The 23512-nt window shown below is 39.7% G+C and overlaps 1 protein-coding gene across 4 annotated transcripts in view; it reads left to right on the top strand.

The window, feature by feature from the left end:
- TLCD4 (TLC domain containing 4) overlaps positions 1–23512 on the top strand; it is a 146575-nt gene that overhangs the window by 16215 nt on the left and 106848 nt on the right. Inside the window, exon 1 of one of the 4 annotated variants that reach the window (XM_058303147.2) lies at positions 345–520. The exons of 2 other annotated variants lie outside the window; for them this stretch is intronic. In XM_058303147.2, the coding sequence (XP_058159130.1) occupies positions 503–520 (18 nt within the window). In that variant the 5' untranslated portion in view covers positions 345–502. Of the gene's footprint in view, positions 1–344; positions 521–23512 lie in introns of those variants that run through there. One more of the 4 variants, XM_058303146.2, reaches the window with a different exon arrangement.

Raw genomic sequence — 23512 nt, 5'->3', positions numbered from 1 at the left:
GATACAGGGGAAGGATGCAGTAAAAGAGTTTGGAAGGTGGTCAGGAATAGTGGTTGGGTTCGATTGAGGAATTTAAAAGGAACTGGAGATAAGAGTTAGTTTGATAATGGATGATCTGGAAAGCTTCTGATGATTGAAGTAAATAGGGCTGTGGAGAGGCTCTCTCAATTCATTTCAGTCCAGTGCTACCAGTATCTATTATGAGCTGCATGCTGAGCTAGGCACTGGAGATACAGTGGTTAAGGCAGTAAGTTAACACCCAAGCAGTGACTTAACAATGAGTCTGAGGGTGTGAGCCATAAGCCTCTAACAGCCTTCTGGAGATAAGCCATCTAACACAAGCTTTCATGAGCTGTCTTGGAGTATGGGCTGCTAGGGATCCTGACCCTAGGCCCTTTTCACCAGAGTTCAACCATCTTTAATCTAATAAATTTGGAAAACTATGAATAAAGAAGACTGAAGCTTTTCTACAGGTGCCAGGGAGGCCACATTGGTCAGCATTATGCTCGCCTGTTACAAGGTAGGATCAAGTTGGTGAGAGACAAAAGTAGGACCATATGCCCACCAGAACTGATGGTTGTATGCCTTACCGTTAAAGATCTGGAAGGTTGGGGAGGATGGGTAGCAGAAATTATCTCAGAACAATCCAAATAATCCTAATTATAGCTAAAACTCCTTTTTCCTTCATCAAACATACACTGTATGCTTGAGTTGCAACCCTTTCCTAGATGAAGTACGCTCTAGGACTCTGTTAACCTTTGAACACTAAGGCAATTGGTAATAATGACCATAATTGATATTTATTGTGTAGTTACTACATGCCAGGTGCTTTGAACATATATTAACTATGGAATTTTCACAATAATCCTACAAGGTAGGTACTATTATGATCCCATATTAGAGATGAGGACATTGAGGTACAGAGATATCATGCTGCTTGCATGATGCCAGGAATTGATAGTCAGGAGTCAATCCCAATTAGCATGACTCTACAGCCCATATTCTTATTATCTATACTCTTCTATACTCTGATGATATTTATTGTATATTTCCACCAGCTACTAGGCTAGATTTAAATATAATTTACTGTGCTTGAGTTTGTTTTTTTTTTAACAAGGGTCATATTTCGATTTATTTTAAAAATAACTTGTGTTGGCGAGTATTTCTTTATGAAATTAGAATTAAATCAGAAGAAAGGGATTTTTAAAAAGTGGCTTTTTCATATGCCAGTCAAGACTTGCCTTTTCTTTTTCCCTTTCCTAGCTTTTTCACCAAGTGCATTATGTATGTATCACTGTTGATTCAAGCCTAGTTTAAGGTGGAATTACCAAGACACAAAGTTTATTCATTCTCTTTCTCACTTTCTTATGTCCATTTATCTCAGATACGTCTTTCCAGATTTGTATTATTACAAATTTAATGAAATATTAAAATCTAACTTAAAAATGCATTCCTAGACTATCATTGGAAATACATCACATGATAATGTTTATTAATGATAATCACAATGACAGTATCTCATTTATTTTTCAAAGTTACCATATTTTTATTTTTCACCTATGAAGTAAGAAAAAATTATTTTTCTGCCGTAAACACTGATTGTCTTTGAAATCCATTGAGTTGATTTTCTCCTCATACCAATTTCTCCTTCCCCAGAGTTCTCTGCCTGCCGTCTCTGTCTTTGGACTTTGGTCCATTGAGTCCTTTTGTTCCCCTTCATTATTCATCTGCTCTCATTTCTATATCTTTCTCAAATTCTTTTCTGTTGACACAGAGCTTTTTGTCCTTGATAGAAACGCACAAATTGTGTTTTTACCCTTATCTGCCTATACATTATCCCTTAACTTTATATGAAGAAAAATACCACACCACACTTTATATGAAATCCATATATTGCAGTATATATCATTAATTATACACATCTATTATTTAGTAAGTTTTTATATATTTTCTCAATTACCTCTCACAACCACCTATGAACTTAAGTAGTTATTATCCCCATTTTGTCGGTGAGGAAATTGAGGCTCTAGCATGCTAAATAAACACTGCTAATAAATGAATTTGACTTTGTGGGGCTGTAGTGGCCATCTAGTGGTTTCAGGAATATAGTGACGTTTCTTGGAGAAGGTACGTAATGCAGAAAACATTTTACACTAAGAAGAAAGGGATAAGAAAAATGAAATGTACAGATATGTTACTTAACGGTTAGTGTTATTTTCTCTAGGAAGTTTTGTGTAAATCATATACTAATACACTTTCCAACAGTGCATAGATAGCTCTTACTATGCCATTTAGCCTAGTTTCTTCTTTTTAATGTCTCCATGATTTCATAGCCTATTCATCTTTCCTCAACATTAGATGTCCTATCCATTGTGAGTTCCTTCTCAACTGATTGCAGATAGCCTTGCTTTTTTAATTTATTGAAGCGTATCACTCATATATGAACATACATACACAATAAGTGTATAGTAATAGTTATAAACTTACAAAACAAACATATATAACATCATAGAAGGCTCACATACCTCACCCTAGCACCAAAACCTTGCATTGTTGTTAAACATTTTAAACTAATGATTAAAGAGCCTCCTCAAAATATTAATACTAATGTATTTTTCCCAACCCACCCTATTATTATTATTATTTTTATATCATTTATGTATGAACATATATAAACAATTAGTGTTAGTAAAAGTTGTGAACTTACAAAGTAAACATGCATAATATCATATGGGGCCCCATATATCAACCTTTCACCAACACTTTGCATTGTCGTGAGACATTTGTTACAAAGTCTGAAAGAATATTGTCAAAATCTTACTACTAATTATAGTCCTTATCTTACATTTGGTGTATTTTCCCCCCAACCCACCCTATTATTATTTTTTAAAATATATTATTAAGACAGAAGACAAATAATAATATAAAATATATTATTAGGACAGAAGACAAATAATAATATAAAATATATTATTAAGACAAAACAATCATGCATAAGTGCAGAATTCCCAAACAACACCCTTCTATCAACACTCCACACCATGGTGGACTATTTGTTACAGATTATGAGGTAATATCATCCAATTATTAGAGGTCTATAGTGTACATTTGGCACACACTTGCATACTCCCCTATTATCAAAACATTATATCTTTGGCATAGAATGCAAGAATATTACATTATTACTGCTAAACACAGTCAATAGGTCACTCCAGTTGCATTTTTCCCATGCTTCTCCACATTCCCATCACTCTGCAATAGTGATGAACATTTGCTCTAGCTCACAAAGGACACTCTTGCATCTGTACCATCAATCACAATTCTCATCCACCTCTGGGTTTACTGTGCTATTCAGTTCCTAGATTATTCTCTAGCATTCTGTCAATTTGCATTTCCGTTCCTAAGACTACCATTTTCAGCCACATCCCTATTTTATAAAATAGCTGTTACTATTTGTTACCATTCATTCTATACATTTCCAAACTTTCATACATTAAACATCAGTAGTCCATCTCCTTCCTCCTCTTATCTCCTTTTAGAATCCACCACCTACCACCAGGCCTTGAAGATATTTTCCTACATTTTTCTGAAGTTTTATGGTTCTTTTATATTTAGGTTTTTTGATTCATTTTGAGTTTATTTCTTTATAAGGTGTGAGATAGGGGTCCTCTTTCCTTCTTTTGGCTCCAGTTCTCTCAGCATCATTTGTTGAATGGACTATTCTGCCCAAGCTGGGTAGGTTTGACAGGCTAGTCAAAAATCATTTGACCATACATATGAGGGTCTGTTTCTGAACCATCAGTTTGGTTCCATTGGTCTATGTGTCTGTCTTTTATGCCAGTACTATGCTGTTTTTACCACTGTTATGATTTAAAGTCAGAAAATGAGAGTCCTCCAACTTCGCTTTTCCTTTTTAAGATGTTTCTGGCTATTTAGGACCCCTTACCCTTCCAGATAAATTTGATAATCATGTTTTCCATTTATTTAAAAAATGCTGGTCGAATTTTTATCAGGATTGCATTGAATCTGTATATCAATTTGAAGAGAACTGATATCTTAGTGATATTTATTCTTCCAGTCTGTGAGTACAGAATATTCTTCCACTTATTTAGACCTTTTTAAAATTTCTTTTAACATTGAGTTGTAGTTTCCTAAATATAAGTGCTTACATCATTGGTTAAGTTTAATCCTGAATATTTGGTTTTTATCTGCTGTATTTTATTTTCACCACTCTTTTGACACTTTAGTTACATTTATTAATATAATCTTCATTTCTAGACTCTCTTCCAGGCCTCTTTCTCTCCTGCCTTTTCTTTTCAGGCTGTAGCACACCCTTTAATATTTCCTGCAAATCTGGTCTCTTGATTACAAACTCTCTCAGTTTGTGATTATCTGTGAATATTCTAAACTTGAAAGACAGTCTTGCTGGATATAAGATTTTGGGCTGGAAGTTTTTCTCTTGCAGTCTCTTAAATATATCATACCAGTGTCATCTTACCTCCATGGTTTCTGATGAGAAATCAGCACTTAATTTTATTGGGTATCTCTTATATGTTATGTATTGCTTTTCTCTTGCTGCTCCCCAAATTCTCTTTGTCTTTGACATTTGACATTATGAGTAATATGTGTCTCAGGGTTGGTCTATTCAGATATTTTCGGATGGGAGTACATTGTGCTTCTTGGACGTGGATATCTATGTCCTTCAATAGGGTTGGGAAATTTTCTACCATTATTTCTTCAAATATTCCTTCTGCCCCTTTTCCCTTCTTTTCTCCTTCTGGCATACCCTTGACATGTATGTTTGCACATCTCTTGCTGTCGTTTATTTCCCCGAAACCTTGTTCAGTTCTTCATCTGTTCTTTGTATGTTCACATTCAGAGGCCATTTCTTCAAGCTTACCAATCCTTTCTTCTGCCTCCTCAAATCTGCTGTTATATGATTCAAATGTGTTTATTTCATTTATTGCACCTTTTATTTGCATAAGATCTGCTGTTTTTCTATGTATGCTTTCAAATTCTTCTTTGTGTTCATCCAATGTCTTTTTTTAAAAGATCTTTTATTTATTCCCTGCCCCCCCTCCCATTTCCCCTGTTATCTGCTCTTTGTGTCCATTTGCTGTGTGTTCTTCTGTGTCTGGTCTGCTTGTTTTCTCATTAGGTGGCTCCAGCAACTGATCTTGGGACCTTTGGGAGTGGGAGAGAGGTGATTACTCCCTCAAACCACCTCAACTCCCTGTTGAGCTACATATTCTTATTTTCTGTGCTCTGTGTCTCTTGTAGCATCATCTTACTGTGCCAGCTCTCCGTGTCCGCCAACATTCCTGTGTGTGGGGTGGCTTTCCTGTGCTGGACAGCATTCCCCGTGTGGGCTGGCACTCTGCATGGGCCAGCTCGCTGCGTGAGCCAGCTTGCCCTCACCAGAAGGCCCTGGGCATCTAACTCTGGAACCCTGTATGGTACACAGGAGCCCAACTGGTTGAGCTATATCCGTTTCCCCATCCAATGTCGTCTTAATATCCCTAATCTCATTAGCCATCTCTCTGAATTTATTAAGGAGATTTGTTTGAACATCTATGATTAGTTATCAACTGTTTTATGTCATCTGGAGGCTTATCTTGTTCCTTTAACTGGGCCATATCTTCCTGTTTCTTGATGTGGATTGTAATTTTTGGTTGGTGTCTTGGCATCAAATATTACTAGATTATTTATTCTGAGTGCAGTCTTTCTCTTTAGTTTAGGGCTTCCTGCCCTTTCTCCCTTGCTGGTTCTGTAGTCTAAGCCAAGGATGTAGATGGTGCTATAAGCTGTGGAGGCTCAAGCTGCTCTCATTACCCCGGGGACCATTGAAACTTCTCCCAACTTTCTCCTGTGCCAGGGGTAGGGACAGAGTCACAGCTCTGTTGAATAATCGAAGTCGTGCAGGGCTAGGCTGTAGTTACCTGGAAATACTGATGAAGCTTTACACCCCTTTCTCCCCTGCCTGGGGCAGGGGTGGTGCTGCAGGTATGGGCAGCAATCAGTGCAGTGCAGGTCAAGATGATCGCAGTTGCCCCAGTAGACTTCTTATTATTCAGTCTGTGCCAGCCAGATATTCCTGCAGTTACCTGAATAGGCTGGTAGAGGGCCCACCAGCTTCCTTCCTGCCAGAGGTGGGGCTGAAGCCTAGGCTAGGACTGCAGGCCAATCTGGGTGAAAGAAAACAGTCTCTACTGTCACTATGATTTTCAGTCAGCCCAGCTTCCCCTCATTCCCTCAAATTGGCGGCTACTGGTGTCTTTTTGACTTGAACAGGTTCAATCTTTAGCTGTTCTTAGGGTTATACTTTAGCCAGCTGTGTTTACTAATCAGTAGCTGAAATTGGTACCCAACTATCTCTTCCTCTTCTGTTTTTGGGAAATGAAGCTTCCAGTTCCAGCCACAGAACAGCTCCTGAGACTCCTACCAAAGTAGGATGATCACCGGCCTCCATGGCATGGCCTATAGTTTCCCAGAGAGGCTGGTGCAGGTCCTCCAGCTTCCTCCCTGCCCTTAGTGGGGCTGAGGTTTATGCTAGAGCTGCTATTTGACCTGTATGGAAAAAAGCCAGTCCCTACCAGCATTGTGATTTTCACCCTGTTTCCCCTCATGCCAGGCACAGAGTTAAAATGGTGGCTAATGGCCTCTTTCTGACTTGGACATGTTCAAACTTTAGCTGTTCTTAGGATTATACTTAATCCTGTTGAATGTACTAATCAGTAGTTGAAGTTGGTGCCCAACCATCTCTTCCTCCCCCGTTTTTGGGAAGTGGAGCTTCCATTTCTAGCTGTGGAATAGCTCCCAAGGTGGTTTGTGCCTTCAGTGGAGAATGGGCACTGACCTTCGTGGCATGGAGCGCTTCTACTTATGAATTTTCCCTGCAGATGAGCAGTCTCCTTCTGTTCTTTCAAGAATGTTTCAGGATTCTCTTCTGGTCTCCTGGAGCCCCCAAACATGTACTTTAGATAGCTCTGGGTGATTATTAACTGCCCTGTCTCACAAGCTGACTCTAGGAGCTCCTTCCTCTGCCACCATCTTGCTGGTTGTCCCACTTTCAATCTATTTTTAAGCTGTTGGACTATTTCATATAACTGAAACCTTAACAGAGCAGATTTATATGTTAGATGTTGAGAGGTGGTCCTCTTGAATGTGTAGACAGACAACCTATTCTTGGTGAATTAGGCAGGAGTTCTTACCAGTATATGAGGGAAACATAACCCTCTTAACTGAACGTGGAATGCCATAGAAGTCAGCTGATGGTGCAGGTCTTGCCATAGAATGACACTGTCCTATGCAGAGTGGATATCTTTATAATGTATTCACCCAAAGAGTAGAATTTGAGAGCTTGATTGAATTAGTCATGATTTGACTAGCTCCTACAAATAGAAATAGATCCTTTCTCTGATAAAACTTGTGAAGAAATGGAGCATGTTATATTTGCCTTATCTTTGTCAACCATCTGTGTAAACAACTACCTTGTGGCTCTTGAATGACCCTTCTAAAAGAGCCTACCAAGCCAACCAAGAAAGAGACTTTCCAGACTTAGATGCACAAGGCAGAGATCCCCTTCACTGCTCTGATGCCTCCTCCCCACTCTTACATTTCTTTCTTCCAAAACTCCCAGTCTGGTGGCTTTTTCTCCCTCCTTCAGAAATATTCAACCACATTTCACCAAAGGAGGTTTCATCTCCTGATTTCTTCTTGCATTTCACAATACCTCAGACTTCATCTGGTGGAGCATTCATCTACTCAGTCATTGGGGGCTTCAAAGTATAAGGTGCTCCAATCCCATTAATAGGTTGAAAGTGAATCTCCCAAGGCCGTTCAATTCTCCCACCAATGCTATCTATTTCATTTTTGATACATAACCAGCTGTCTTAATTTACAGGAGCTACAATGACAAATACCACACAATAGGAATTAATTTTGTCCACAGTTTTGGAGGCTAGAAGTCCAAAATTAAGGTCTTGTCATGTCATGCTTTCTTCTGGACTGAGTCTGTAGCATTCTGGTGCTGCCTTGCTGCAAGCCTTGAGGTTCCTTGGTTTGCATCTTTGACTCAGTCTCATGGCATTCTTTCTCCTTGGCCTCCTGAGGTTTCTCTGACTGACCATGTTTGAATTTCCTCTGCCTTGTAAGGATTCCGGTTATATGCATTAAGACTCATCCTGATTCAATTTAGCTTCACCTTAATAGCATCTTCAAAGATCCTATTCACAAATGAGTCAACATCTTAACAATAATAATAATATTTTCAAAGGTCCTATTTACAAATGGGTTCACACCCACAGGACCAGGAGTTAGGGGTTGAATGTGTCTTTTTGGGGGACATGTTCAATCCCCAACACAAGCATTCATTTTTCTCAGATCATACAATCTAAACTCTCCTCTGTGAAATGACATTTCTTTTCTTAAAGGGATTTTGTCCTAATAAGACCAAGAGATCCCTGCTTTCTGCACAACTTTGAATGAACAGCACCAACTCTGATTAGATTTTGTTGATTTTGGGACTCTTTCGGTGGTAGTTAGGGTAAGATGGGGGGTTTACTTCCACTTTAATCGGCCAAAGAAAGGTTCCTAGAGTTTTATGTTTTACTCTTGCTAGTTCATAATCCTCGTCTCCAGATTTGTTGTTCCCCTTGTTGATATTTTAAAGAGGCAGGTCTTTGCCCACACTCAGCTGTGGCTGAGGTGTTTCAGCTCTTTACCTCCACACCAAACCTCGACCCCCTGAATTTCCAGGGGACAAGTCAGCTAATTTCATGCAGAAGTGGCAATTACTATGAGAATGAAGTTGGAGAATCTGTCTCTGGAGGTCTCTCATCACCACATACATCCAGGGCCAGGGGCTGAACCTGGACCCTGAGTGTGGGAAGCCAGCATTCAACCACTGAGGCAGTTCAGCTCCCCTGAGTAGATTTTGTCATTTGTTTGCTTGTTTGTTTTTTCAGGAGGCACTGGGAACCAAACCCGGGACCTCCCATGTGGGAAGCTGGCTCTCAACCACTTGAGCCACATCTGCTTCCTGCAGTGTTTTGTTCTTCTAGATCTTCAAGTTCCACATTGAAGCCAGACTGCCAAAACTGTGGGCTACCCTAGTCTCTCCCAACTTATCCCCTAGGGAAAGGTACTCATCTTAGTTCACTCTTGTCTTGCAAGTAAAACTAGCCATAACTAGATACTCCCCTCTATCTCTCTTTCCTTAAAAGTCAGTCTTTTTTAAAAGTTGTTTCTGCTTGCTTTCTCACTTTTCTTAGTCCATTTTTATTCCTCAATTCGCCAAAATTTAGCTTCTGCCATAATTATTCATCAATGACCTTTGGATTTCTAAGTTCTAAGAACATCTTCTGTTCTTTCTTGTATTCTTTTAGGTAATCGAAAAGAAGATATATATGTATATGTTTTGTTTTGTTTTTCTATTTTCTTCCGAATCTCCTTATACTATTATTGTTCTATCTTGATATTTTTCCAGGGTCCCTTTTCCCCATATATATTTCCTTAACAAAAACAAAGACAAAAATAAAAAAATATTTCATCTGTTTAAAAAAAAACACCTTTTATCTAGTACAAAAAAGTATAGAAGTAATAATAATAGCCTCTTGGGTATCCACCATTATATTTTGCCAACTCTTTTTTTTGTGTGTCTTTATTTTTTTAATGTTACATTAAAAAAATATGAGGTCCCCATATACCCCTCACCCCCCTCACCCCACTCCTCCCCCTATAACAACAACCTCCTCTATCATCGTGAGACATTCATTGCACTTGGTGAATACATCTCTGAGCATTGCTGCACCTCATAGTCAGTGGTCCATACCATAGCCCACACTCTCCCACAGTCTACCCAGTCTGCCATGGGAGGACATACAGTGTCCGGTAACTGTCCCTGCAGCACCACCCAGGACAACTCCAACCCCCAAAAGTGCCCCCACATCACATCTCTTCCTCCCACTCCCTACCCCCAGCAGCACCATGGCTACTTTCTCCATACCAATGCCACATTTTCTTCGATTACTAATCATCATAGTTCATGAATAGAATATCAGTAAGTCTACTCTAATCCATACTTTATTCCTCCATCCTGTGGACCTTGGAATGGTTGTTTCCACTCCACATCTATAGCAAGAGGGGGCTTAGATTCCACATGGATGCTGGATGCAATTCTGCTTTCAGTTGTAGGCACTCTTGGCTCCCTGATGTGGTGGTTGACCTTCTTCACCTCCATGTTAGTTGAGTGGGGTAAGTCCAATAAACCAGAGTGTAGGAGTTGCAAGTCTGTTGAGGCTCAGGGCCTGTATTTTGCCAACTCTTATTCTCTTTTCCTCTAAGGTACGAATTCTTATTTACCCCTTTTTTCGGTCTTCGTATTTCTAAGGATTTTAACCTTGCATCTATTTTATTTTTACTTTCTGTGGAAGACTAATAGTTGTCACCCCCAAATCCATTCTCCTTTCTGGTTACATGTCCACCCAACTAGGACCATATTTCTTAGTCTCCTTTGCAGCTAAGTGTGGTTCTGTATGTTCTTGCCAATGGAATACAAGTACACGTGATCAGTACAACTTTTGTCTTACCTTTTTAGAGGAAAATTGCTAGCCTTAGATTTGCCTTCTCGCTCCTTCATGAACATGTCCATGACTAGCTATGACCATGAAAATGAGGAAAACATCCTAGGGGAGGGCAGAACGACACAATGGAAGGAACCTGAATTCTTTAATGGCCTCATAGAACAGAGCTGCCTGACCAGTCTATACCTGATTTTTATGTGAGAAGAAAAGAAACTTCTTTTCCTTATGTTACTTAATTCTAGTATTCCAGGGTCTCTTTATTATAGCAACTTAGACTATATTCTAACAAACTCAGAAAATGATTCCTGGAAAAGGAGGACTTGTAAGAAAATCTGAAAACATGTGGCATTACCTAAGCAGTCAAATAATTGACAATGAAGAAACAGATTTCCAAGCTGGAAAAATGGTTATCCTTGTTTTGCCATGATAAATACTTGGTTGTTTCTTCTAAGACTGAGCTCAAGGAAATGAATTTGGAAAGAGCCTGAATATAGGAATGTAATGGTGGCTCCATGCTGCTTTTACCAAGGTTTTCACAAATGACTGTTGTGTAATTAGAAATGGAAAGAAAAAATGTACAGAAAATTGGGAATTCATAGGGCTGAAAAATACAACTGTTTCCTATAGCCCAAACAGGAGTTAAGACTGTTGTTTAGACTTTTTTTTTTTAAGATTTATTTATTTATTTATTTCTCTCCACCGCCCCCCCAAGTTGTCTGTTCTCTGTGTCTATTTGCTGCGTCTTCTCTCTCCACTTTCTGTTGTTGTCAGCGGCACGGGAATGTGTGTTTCTTTTTGTTGCATCATCTTGCTGTGTCAGCTCTCCATGTGTGCAGCGCCATTCCTGGGCAGGCTGCACTTTCTTTCGCGCTGTGCGACTCTCCTTACGGGATACACTCCTTGCACATGGGGCTCCCCTATGCGGGCGACACCCCTGCGTGGCAGGGCACTCCTTGCGCGCATCAGCACTGTGCATGGGCCAGCTCCACACGGGTCAAGGAGGCCCGGGGCTTGAACCGCGGATCTCCCATGTGGAAGATGGACGCCCTAACCACTGGGCCAAGTCCGCCGCCTGTTTAGACTTTCTTAAAGGCTTTCCATTAAGACTCCTCAGCCAAAGACGGAGATGCAGTCTTTTAACTAAGATCTGATTAAAGGTGTGCCCTCACTTATTTTTTAAGGTTACCCCATTAAAGTAGCCACCATTAAAACTGTGGAAAGAGGAATGGGGAAAACATTAAAACTAGAGAATAAGGAAAGTTTAAGAGTTAGGTTCAGAAAAGATATTTGAGTGTGGTCATTGGCACATGGAATAGACTGGAGGCAAATAACACAGTTGCCTACTAAGTTTTTGAGAGACTTGTATTGCAAAATTGACCACAAGTTTGACCTGCAATAGCCAGTCATAGTTTGAGTCCTCAAACAGTCCCTAGGAAAGCATGTTTTCCAACATCCAGTTCAGTTTTGAACCTGGAGAATAGTGGACAAGGAAGACTCTCTCATAGGATAAAACCAGGAGTCCTAAGGGTGCAACCAAAGGCATCCAGATGGGTAAATCAAAGACCTTCTTCCCTGACCAGGGCAGGGAATCTTTAGAAAGAAAAGAGAACTATTAGCAAATACTGATTGCTGCATCTTTTCCATTCTTCCTTTTTCAAATGGAGATTTTTATTGCACTTAATTCTATTCCTTCTCCATCATTGCATACTGGGTTGAGAGTAGGAATTGGGTAACTTCATTTAGTTTATAGGTAGCCATATCTGGACATAACAGAGAAGGCTGTACTACCCCCAGAGACACTGGACTTTGTCCTGGGTGCAGAAACCAGTTAGGACCAAAGTTAGTCTCCCTTGGAAAGGAGGTAAGATATGTGGGAAGGATACATTCAGATTTTGAGGTGTCTGAGGGATTTATCTCTTTGTTAGAATTCACCATAATTAATCTAATGTTCCTGGGGGTTCTGATCTGTTTATTCAGAATTCTTCTACCACCTACATGTTGACAACTCCCAAATTTGCATGTCCAACCAAGATTTCTCCTTTTTGTTTGAGACCCATTTTATCCAAATACTGGATATGTTTACATGGATTTACCTTTGGAGAGACCTCAATCATATGTCTAAAACGGGATTATTTCCTTTCTCCTCAAACATGCACCTTCTCTGTGATAGAGTGCAATAAATGGTTACAATCTCTTCCCATTCCTTTATACATATGCCTTTGTAGTGTGACTTTGTGATGGAATCTACATCTCCACCTTCTTGTATCTGTGCTGGTCTTGACTTGCTTTGACCAGTAGAATGCTGCAGAAGTGATGGTGTGGGAGTTCTGAGTCTAGGCCTCAAGAGGACTTGCAGTCTTTGGTCTTGTTCTCTCATTCACATGCGGCCATCATGTGAAGAAGCCGGGACTAACCTCCTTGAAGATAGAGAGAGAGAGGCCCAGCTGACATCCAGGGTCAACTGCCAGCAGTAGGAATGGCTACATAATTTGTGGGGCTTAATGCAAATTGAAAATGTGTGGCCCCTTTTTCCAAAATAATTAAGAATTCAAAATGACAACAGCAGAACATTAAACTAAGTGTAGGACCCTTCAGAGCAGGGGCCCTGTAAAACTGGACAGGTTGCATGCCTATGAAGCCTGCTTTCCAGCCAGACTGACCGTCTTGGACCATCAAGGTCCCAACAAGCTGCCCCAGGTGACTGTCACCACACAGTGAAATCAGCAGAAGAATACCCCAGCTCAGTCCAACCCAAACTGCCGGCCCACAAATTGTGAACTAATAAATGATTATTTTAAGCCATGAATATTTGTGATTGTTAGACAGCGAGAAATAACTAGGACATCCTACCTTATCCCAGTCCTGGATAATTGAAGCTTGATTCATATACAACCTCACCCATACTTTCCACTTAATCCTACGAGGTCTGAGGAATTGTTTCTTTTTCTATTTCCCTACGTGTTCTCTTCTTACTTGGAAATATGGGTTGTGGAGTCAGACTGCCCAGATTTAAATTGTAATTCCTCCCATTACTAATTGTGTGACCACGAACACATTATTTTACCTCTTTGTGTCTCTATTTTCTTATCTGTTTATTAAAAAGGAGATGACTTTCCTTTCTTCATCAGGGTTTGTAAAGGTTAAATGAGTTAATGCATGCACAGCACACAGCACAGTGCTTGGGGCATGATCTGTTCTCAATAAATGTTAGTATTTTGATTGCTTTGGATTCAGCCTCACTGTCCATGTGATTCAGGATGAAACTTCTGGGACTCCTGCAGATGACTTCTGAGGTCTTACAGAAACAATATTCTGAGAGGTACAAAAAAGAGACATATCCTAGAGAAACTAATACAGTATAAGGTTACAAACTGAACTTTGAAGTCAGACTTTCTTCACATCTCAGCTCTACCACTTGTTCCATTTCTTTAGAAAGCTATTTATTCTCTCTAGGTCTCAATTTTGTCAATTGTAAATGAGAATAATAAAAGGAAATCTCTCAGCATATTTGTGAAGATTGAGTGAAGACTGAATGATATCACTGTAGGCCTGACACATAGAATATACCCACTACTTGATATATGAAATGTGAGGACTGGTCAAAAAGGCAATCCAAGATCACTTTAAGAGCCAGTCAGCTCCTCCTGGGGAATTCAACTTTATCATCCAGAGTTTTCTACTTAGGGCCTACCCTACAGATCAGACTTTGATCCTTAAGGTCATGTGAACCAATTCCTGTGATAAATCTCTTAATTTTTACAGATATGTATTTCCTGTCCTTTTTCTTTGGAGAACCCTGACTAATACAGGAGGAGTGCACAGAGTGGTAGGACATCTGCATCTAACATGAACTTAAGGATCAGGAGAGCTTCCTGGAGAAAGTTACAGCTAAAGTGAGGTTTGAAGAACAGATGAGTAGGCATCAGCTAAGCTTGGAAGAAGGGGCAGTAATGAATGTGACTAAGAGCAGAGAGTAATATTCTACGCTAAAAGAATAGTGTATTAGTTAGCCAAAGGGGGGTTGATGCAAAACACCAGAAATTTGCTGGGCATTATAAAGGGTATTTATTTGGGGTAAGAACTTACAGTTACCAGGCTATAAAGCATAAGTTACTTCCCTCATCAAAGTCTGTTTCCACATGTTGGAGCAAGACGGCTGCTGACGTCTGTGAGGGTCCAGGCTTTCTGGCTTCCTCTGGGCTCAGCTCCTTTTGTTTCCTCCACAAGGTCAGCTATAGACTATGAGACTCTCTAGGCTTTGCCTCTCTCACATAAGGTCAACTGTAGACTATCAGGTGAATGGCTCTGTCTCTTTCCCCGGTTCTCCAGTTTAAGACTTCAGCATCAAACTCCAACATCAGAAACCCCCAACTCTATTCTTCACCATGACCTTTATTTGAGTCCCCAACCCTTTGGTCCCCATGCCTTTTATCTCTGAGTCCCAATGCCCTAATTATAACTCAGTCATGCCCAGGTACAGATCAGATTACAAGCATAATCCATTATTTCTTTTTGGAATTCATCAGTTATATCAAACTGCTACCAAGAGCATATGCAAATGCCTGGAAAGAAGCAAACACCAGAAACTTGGGGGCATTTAAAGTAGGTTTGCTGACAAATTGCGTTAGAAACCAGAAGTGGTTAGAGGTGACAAAACCTGTTTACCCTGTTTAAAAATTTAGGACTTTATCCTAAGGGCAATGGGAAGCCATTCAAGTGTTTTAAGGAGAGGTGTGATATTTAGAAACAGTCGTCTACTACAGTGTGGAGAATAAAAGGGCAGACAGAAGAGTAACCCCTGTGTATTTTTGTAAATAAAGTTTTATTGGAACACAGCCATGCTCATTCATTGACATATAGTGTGTGATTGCTTCTAGGCTTTAAAGACAGAGGTAATTGGCTGAGACAGAGACCGTCTGGTTCACAGAGCTGGAAATATTTACTGTTCAGCCTTTTTAGAAAAGATTTGCCAATCCCTGCAACACTGTTTTGGTAGCCTTGGGTGAGATGCTGGTAACCAGCTTTGGGAAGGGATGGGAGGAATATTGACAAGGTAGACCTATGCAGTTTATGCCAGATCATCAGTGACTGAGGAAATAATTGGGATCATATCTTTCATTTAAAAAATTTTATCTATTATGATTATTTTTGAATTTTTCTTTTTGGAGTAATGAAATTATTCTAAAAATCTTTGAGGTGATGGAAGCACAACTCTGATTATACTAAAAGCCATTGGTTGTACACTTTGGATGGAATGTATGGTATGTGAATATAACTCAAAACTATTTTGAAAATAAAAATTAAATTAAAAGCTATTCATTACTTACATAGTTAAAAATATGTTGTTGGTCCTTGATAAAAGCTTCTATACCATGTATATATCTGAAAATGATATGATAATCAAATATTTATTAAATTCTTAGAAAAAAATTATTTTTTAAAGCAGTTATAGGTTTATAGAAAAATCATGCAGAAAGTACAGAGTTCCCAAATTTCCCCTCTCCCTCCCACCAGTTTTCCTTATTATTAACAATGTGTAGTGTGGTACATTTGGTACATTTGATGGACCAATGTTATTGTAATCATATTATTAACTAAAGTCCATAGTTTAATAAGGTTTCACTTTTTGTGTTGTTTAGGTCCATAGGTTTATTTTATTGTAGTAACATAAAGAACAAAATTTCCAATGTTAACCACTGCAAGTATACTATTCAGTGGTGTTAATTTTATTTACAATCTTGTCCTACCATCACCACTATCCATTACTAAAACTTTTCTGTCACCCCAACCTCATCTGTTTCTTTTTAACTAGGTAATTATGACCTGAGGCCCTATTTCATAACTTTCGTAAAGTGCAGTAACTCCTGAAATGTTCTACCAATTTTCTAATAAAACCTATGGTTTGAGTGTCATGTCCAGCCCCCACTCCTATTGATGCGGTCAGTTTATGGACAGTCTCATTGGACTGAATGTATCGCCCCATTCTGCTTTTTGATCTGGCAGTGAAACTTGGCTCCATTCTATAATTTCTTCACATACCACATCACTACCACCTCCATTCCTACTGTGTGTGTGTTGTGGGAAAGTGTTGGGTATTTAGGGGTAGTGGGAAACTTAACTGAAGATTTGGGAGACAAGAGGAAGGTTGTGGAAATGCAAATCGATTAGAAGATTATACTTTTTAAAAAGTCTTTTAGACATACAATGGAGTTATCCCTTCTATCTCTTTTTTCTCTTTCTCATTCTCATCTTGCCTCTTCTCTCTTCCCCCCAACTCCTTCCTTATTCCCATATTATTTTTAATGTACAAGCCTCTCTTTTGTTATTCTATCTCCTACAAACCCAGGCTCTCAAGGTCTCACCTCTACACCTAATGACTCATCATGGTGTTTCCCCCTAAGAATTCTAGTGCCATTGGGCATTGAGAGTGTTGGTTTAACTTCAGTATAGTAGTAGGTGTCTTGGAACCAGGGTAGGGTACTGAGGGTAAGTCTGGATCAGACAAAGTGTGATTTGACAGAGCATGCCAACTCTTCCAACTGGAAAATCCAGAAAAGGAAGAAGGAGGGTAATGAAGTAGGTAAGTCAACAAGTCAAGATCATTTCCAAAGGAGCATGTAAAAATCAGATCTAAGGAGTGAATGTGAGGTTGTAAATAGAAGGGAGATCAAAGATCTGGAACAAAGGAAACCAACCAAAAGCACTGTATTATAGACTCTTTTTTTTTTTTTTAAAGATTTATTGTATCTGTTCCCTCTCCTCCCCGCCCCATTGTTTGCACTCTCTGTCTGCTCTCTTGTCTCCTCTTCTTTTTAGGGCCACCAGGAACTGAACTAGGACCTCCCATGTGGGAAGGAAGTGCCCAATCACTTGAGCCACATCTGCTGTCTGCTTGTTGTGTCTTTTGTTGTGTCTCCTCATTGTGTCAGCTCACCACACCAGTCCATCACATCAGCTTGCTGCCTTGCTTGTCTCCTTTTAGGAGGTACTGGGAATGGATCCTGCGACCTCCCATGTGGTAGACGGGCATCCAACTGCTTGAGTTATATCTGTTTTCTTACTGCAGACTCTTGACTCCTTGTGAAAAGAGACTGTGTCTCAGCAATTTTTACGTATCTACTGCTTAATACATTACTAGACATACAGTGGGGACACAAGAAATATTTGATAAACTCAACCCGTAACCGTAGGCCTTTCCTGAAATCTAGATCTGTCTGTGCTGCCTGGGACTTTGCTCTTTTGATATAGATCTACTAGGCCTAAAAAAATCAAGCCGCATTGTTTGTGCTCTAAACTACATAGGTGAATGAACAGCAGACAATGTATTTAAGATGTTCTTTCTTCAGAAAGCCCTAAACTAGGTCTCAGTGTGTTTGTAACACAACAATAGTGATAGCAATAAACAACTACCACCATCATTTATTGAATGCCTACTGGATCTGAATTACAGTACCAGGTGCTTACCTATGTTCTTTCATTTAATCCTCATAATAACACTGTTATTATATTCATTTTACAGATGAGGAGACGCTGCCTCAAACATCCTAATAAGTGGCAGTTTGTCTGACTTCAAAACCCTTCCTTTCAGTAATACTAGCCCTTGCCGCCTCATAACTAGGTGCCCTGCTCCAGTTTCTAAACCTCTGATCTCCTCATTCCCTTGCTTAAAATCCTTCATTGTTTTCTCATCTCCTCCTAAGCAAAGTCTACACAATTTAGTTTGCCATAATTTATTTTTTATAATCCCTGCCTACTCTGAGTAGGCCTCATCTTCTGATGCTGTTTCCCTAATTGTGTATTGTGTTCCAAACATTTGTGATCCCTGGGGACATTCAGTAAGGTTTGTTTTATTTTGCTTTTGACAAGACTACAGTTATTTCATTGCAGGTGGTCTGAAAAACACTGCTTTTAACAACTCTCTGATACTACTTTTGTAGTCAGAGAAAAGGAGCATTTATACAACACAAGTTATAAAATAATTTTCAGGAGGAGAGAAGAGGAAGAGAGAAATTCTGTTTGGGGAAATGTGATTCACAAAGAAAATGACTTTTCATCAGAATCTTAATAAGTAAGAAAACTTGACAAACACAGATGTGAGGGAAAGTCATTTCTATGTGTTGGAAGCAGCAAGAGCAAAGGAATGGAGGTAGGAAAGTACATAGCATTTTTTGGGAATGACTAGTTGGATTTGGCTAGAGTGAATAAAGAATGTGAGAGGTAAACTTAAAACCTCTCTAACAAAAATAAAATAATTAAACAGAACATAAGAGGGAAAGTTGAAAGATAAGACTGGGAAGTAGGTTTGGGATAGAATGGAGGACTGTACTGCCATCCATTTCTTTGTTAGGCAATACATTCTAATAGAAAGCTTTCGACTGGAGATGAGCTAAGAGCATTTAACAAACGGTGGGTCAGAAGTATGCTGGAGAAGCATGATGTTGGAGAGGGGCAATTTATGATTGCAAAGAAAAGAAAGCTGTGAGATCACAAGGATGTGAAGTCTCTCTTCTGTAATCAGTGAATAGTTGTTAAGGACCAATTGTGTCTGAAACATATGGTACTAAGCACTGGGAGAAGATGGAAAGGAAATTAATATTCTGGTCCTTTGTGTATAAAGGACTAAAGAGGGAAGATACCAGAGTGACATCAGAGATAAGAGATGGTAAATGGGCCTAAACTTGGTGAGTGAGAGAGGAAGGGTAGAAGATAGGAAAGATACCTAGGGCATAGAATTAACAGAATTTGGCGTTCCCATGGATATAGAGGACTAAACAAGGAGAAGTCTAGAAAAATTGAGGGTTCTGGCTTGGATGATAGAAGGCATGTTCGAACTGAGAAAAGAGATATAGAAAAAGGAAAGAGTGTGAGAAAGAGTAAGGATAATGAGTTATGTTTTATTGAGTTTGAAGAATCTGGGAAAGCATAGTAGAATCTTGGGAATATAGGTCTGGAGCTCAAGAAAGAGGGTTTTAGACAGCTAATGTATAAGAGGAATTGATAACAGATACCACAGTGACTTGGGAGAACAGGGTGCACAGAGTTAAGCCAAAGCTTAGATATGGTCCAAACTGGGTGAGGTCATTACCTGGAGCATTTAGAAGTGAACCAGACCAAAGGTTAATTGCAAAATTTACATCTAAGAATGAGCAGAATAGCCCATAGATAACCAGGAATGAGCAATCATCAAAACTGGAAGATGCAAAGGTCAAAGGCTAGGGAGGAAAGCAAGAGCTGGTTGAGAAATGAGAAGGAAGGTAGGTTTATCAAGTTGATGAAATGTTTATTTCTAGAACTTCATTTAGGGTGACCATATATGTTTAAAAGAACTTTTTAAAGTAAGCAATGAAATCCGAAGGTGTTTCAAGCAACAGAAAATGTTCGTTTAATTCCTATAGTAAATAGAAAAAAGTATAGAGCTTTGAGCTGATGGGAGTCCACTTAAGTCTTAGGGAATCCTTTAATCTTACCTTAATCTTAAAGTTGACAAAAATCATGAAATGCCTGGAGATAATTTCCTGTGGAGCTGAGAGGAATGAGAGGAATAGCTGAGTTCTGGGTTCAGGGTGATGAAGTGGTAACAGGGAGTTAACTCTTTGTATGTTCATATTGATGGCCTTAAATTCAAAGAAAGATCATTCTTCACTGATAAAATGTTCATTACAACATAAAAACCACAGCTAAATTATGTAGGAGACTTAGGTGGTTTTGAACTTCTGCTCTGTTTGTACCCCCTCCCACCCCAATCAATATGATAAAAGTTGTATCCAGACAGTCGGTGTTCTAAGCTATTGGTTATAATTATTTATTTTGTAAGGATTTCTTATATGGCTAGCAATCAGAATCTGTGCAATTGTTTTAAAAGTTTCCCTTGATGCCCTTACAATATGCATTCTTTGTTAAAATGCTAATAATTTGGACTATGACTGAGTGAATTTAAACTGAATTCCCTTCACCTCTCTGTTGATAGTAGGCGGCTTCTTTCCCTTTCTGTACTAGTAGAATGCTGTGTGCATAAGACTGTTAAAAGCCAAATCCTGATAGTTTTTAAAATGTCATCTGGTACACTTTTTCTGGGGACACTTCTTTTGTAGCAGCTTTCAAAGGAAAGGCAAAGCAATCCTTGAAATCACTTATTTCACTTTTTTAATTTAGGGTAACTGCTCAGGGTAAATGAAAGAGGGGAAACGTCATTTTTTTTGTTTTGTTTTATTTTTTTCCTCTCTAGGATGTAGATTATCAGTCAAGGCTCTACTACTACCTCAGCACTTTGAATTTCCTAAATGAGTTCCTTGACAAGCTGAGAAATATGAGGAGAAAATGTGTGGGAGAATACATGGAGAGTACCTCGCAGTGTACAATATAAGGTGCAAAGATTTATAAGACAGATGCTTTGTCTTCAAGCAACTTCAAATCCATTTGTGTTCAGTGATAAGACTCCTAGACCACTTGGGAAACTCAAAACTGTGCTTTGGACTCTAATGTACCTTAAAGTTGCCACGTCTATTGGTGGTAGGTTTTGATAATTAGCCACTTGTCCAAAGAAGCTGGAATTTGAATGAAGACATTTCATTCACTTCTGAATTCAGCAAATATTTACTTTTTTCCCTCTTATGTGAGCAACAAAGGCAAATTAGAGGGGATAGATGTGTGGGAACAAGACTGGAGCATTGAAAACTATAGTTTCGGAATCTGTACATCAGTTTCAGGAAATATGATATGAATAAGTTAAAAGATTATTGCTGTGGAAGGGAAAAGGTTTTATGGTGGATCTGGGGAAATACTGTATATTGTATATATGAATTTTGGTGATCTAAGACTCTTCTGAAGCTGACATTATGTTGGGATTCACTTTACGGGAAGTTTTGGATCACAGAGTGGTTCAACAATGGCAGCGGAGGAATACTGATATGGGATGTTATTGACAGGATATATATGGTTGACAGGGAGTTATACAGGGCATATGCCCAGGGTATATGGTAATGTCTATATATACTCATAGTGGAAACAATTAAAAACAACAGCTGGGGGGGTACTGGGCTCCTGGCCGGGGGGGTCACTGTTGTGGGCCCTGGGAGAGCAGCGGCAATCCTCCAGGTGCAACGGCAAGAACAGGAAGGAAGGAGGGCCCAACAGTGGGCTCTTGATACTAATGGCTACACTTTTGAGCCTATGCACCTGCAATAAGAACAAGGCCTAGAGTAGCATTGTGCCTGGGGGTTTCCTCCTGACAGCCTTCATGTTACTCAAATGTGGCCACTCTCACAGCCAAACTCAGCGTGTAGATGTGATGCATTCCCCCCAGCGTGGGACACGACACCCGGGGATGAGCCTCCCTGGCACCGAGGGATCACTACCACATACCAGCTGAAGAAGCAACTAGAAAATGACCTTGAATTAAAGATTCAATGCGGAACAGCAGAATATACCTGTCTACATATAATAACATGACTTCGGGAAGCGGTTTGACCTAATGTAAGGGGGAAATGGAAAGGAGAAATGAGATTATAAGGCTGTGAGTCTCTAAAAAAGAGTCTGGAGGTTGTCAGAAGGAATACCCCTATGTACAACTGAACAGAGTCTAAGAGACAGATAAGGTAGATACAACCCCAGGTATTGGTTCTTTTGAGGGATAAAGAGACCCACGGGTTCTATGGTCATGGCAGAAGGGGTTCACTGCCATGACAGATGGCCCTTCTTTGGAGCTGGTGTTTCTGCGTGATGGAAATGGACTCAGAGGGGATCTCTTTTCACAAGACTTGCATGCTACTTTATTGGAATTGTAGTTGGTGCTGAGTTTAAGATATATGTAGGGGATTTGAATCTCTGGACTGATAATATGACACCCAGGCCCAGAGCCTCAACAGACTTCAGCTCCTACACTTTGACTTATTGGACTTACTCCACTCAGCTAACATGGAGTTGAAGAAGGTCAACCACCACAACATGGAGCCTAGAGTGTCTACAACTAGAAGCGGGAAGAGTGCATCCAGTACCCATGTGGAATCTAAGCCCTCACTTGACATAGGTGTGCAATGGACACAACCAATCCAATGTCCACAGAGGAAATGTGAAATGGGTGTGGGAACGGTAGCCATGGGGGCTGCTGGGTGTGGGGAACGGGAGGAAGAGATGAGATGTGGAGGCGTTTTCGGGACGTGGAGTTGTCCTGGATAGTGCTTCACGGACAATTACGGGACACTGTAGATCCCCCCAGGGCCCACTGGATGCAACGTGAGAGAGTCTGGGCTATGATGTGGACCATTGACTATGGGGTGCAGTGATGTTCAGAGATGAACTTACCAGGTGCAATGGATGTATCACGATGATGGGAGAGAGTGTTGCTGTGGGGGGAGTGGGGGGGGCGGGGGTGGTGGGGTTGAATGGGACCTCATATATATTTTTTAATGTAATTAAAAAATAATAATAAATAAATATCTAAAAAAATAAAAAAATAAAAATTAAAAAAAAAAAAAAAAGAAAAAAGACTGGAGCAAAGGAAGCAGCAAGTTTGGAGGCCATTGCTCTAATGTAGGCACTGAATGATTCTGTGGGGTGAGAAAGGACTCAAGGATGACTCCCAATCTCAGAGGTGGCTCAGATCCTGTGGCCACACAGAGAGATTGAGAACCAAGGAGATAGGAGAAGGAGGTTCAATGAAGGTAGGGGCTTGCCCAAGAAAGGGAAAAAAAAGTTCTGTTAAACAGTTCTGTTAAACAAGGGGATTGCAGAAATAACATTCTGGAGTGAGCATTACTGGGATAATATTCCACGTGAAAACTGGTTATTGCCAAAATCCAAAATCTTGAATACCTCAGTTTCTATCTACAAATATTAGGAGGTAAAATGAATTTCATAACTGTATAAAAAGATATAATTTGTTGTATGCTTTAAAGAAATTGTGTACTTACCTCTCCATTTGTACTTTTAAT

The sequence above is a fragment of the Dasypus novemcinctus genome, chromosome 9, assembly GCF_030445035.2.
Source record: "Dasypus novemcinctus isolate mDasNov1 chromosome 9, mDasNov1.1.hap2, whole genome shotgun sequence".
Classification (NCBI taxonomy): domain Eukaryota; kingdom Metazoa; phylum Chordata; class Mammalia; order Cingulata; family Dasypodidae; genus Dasypus; species Dasypus novemcinctus.
The sequence above is the reverse complement of the archived record's forward strand: the minus strand, read 5'-3'. Positions and strand labels throughout refer to the sequence as shown.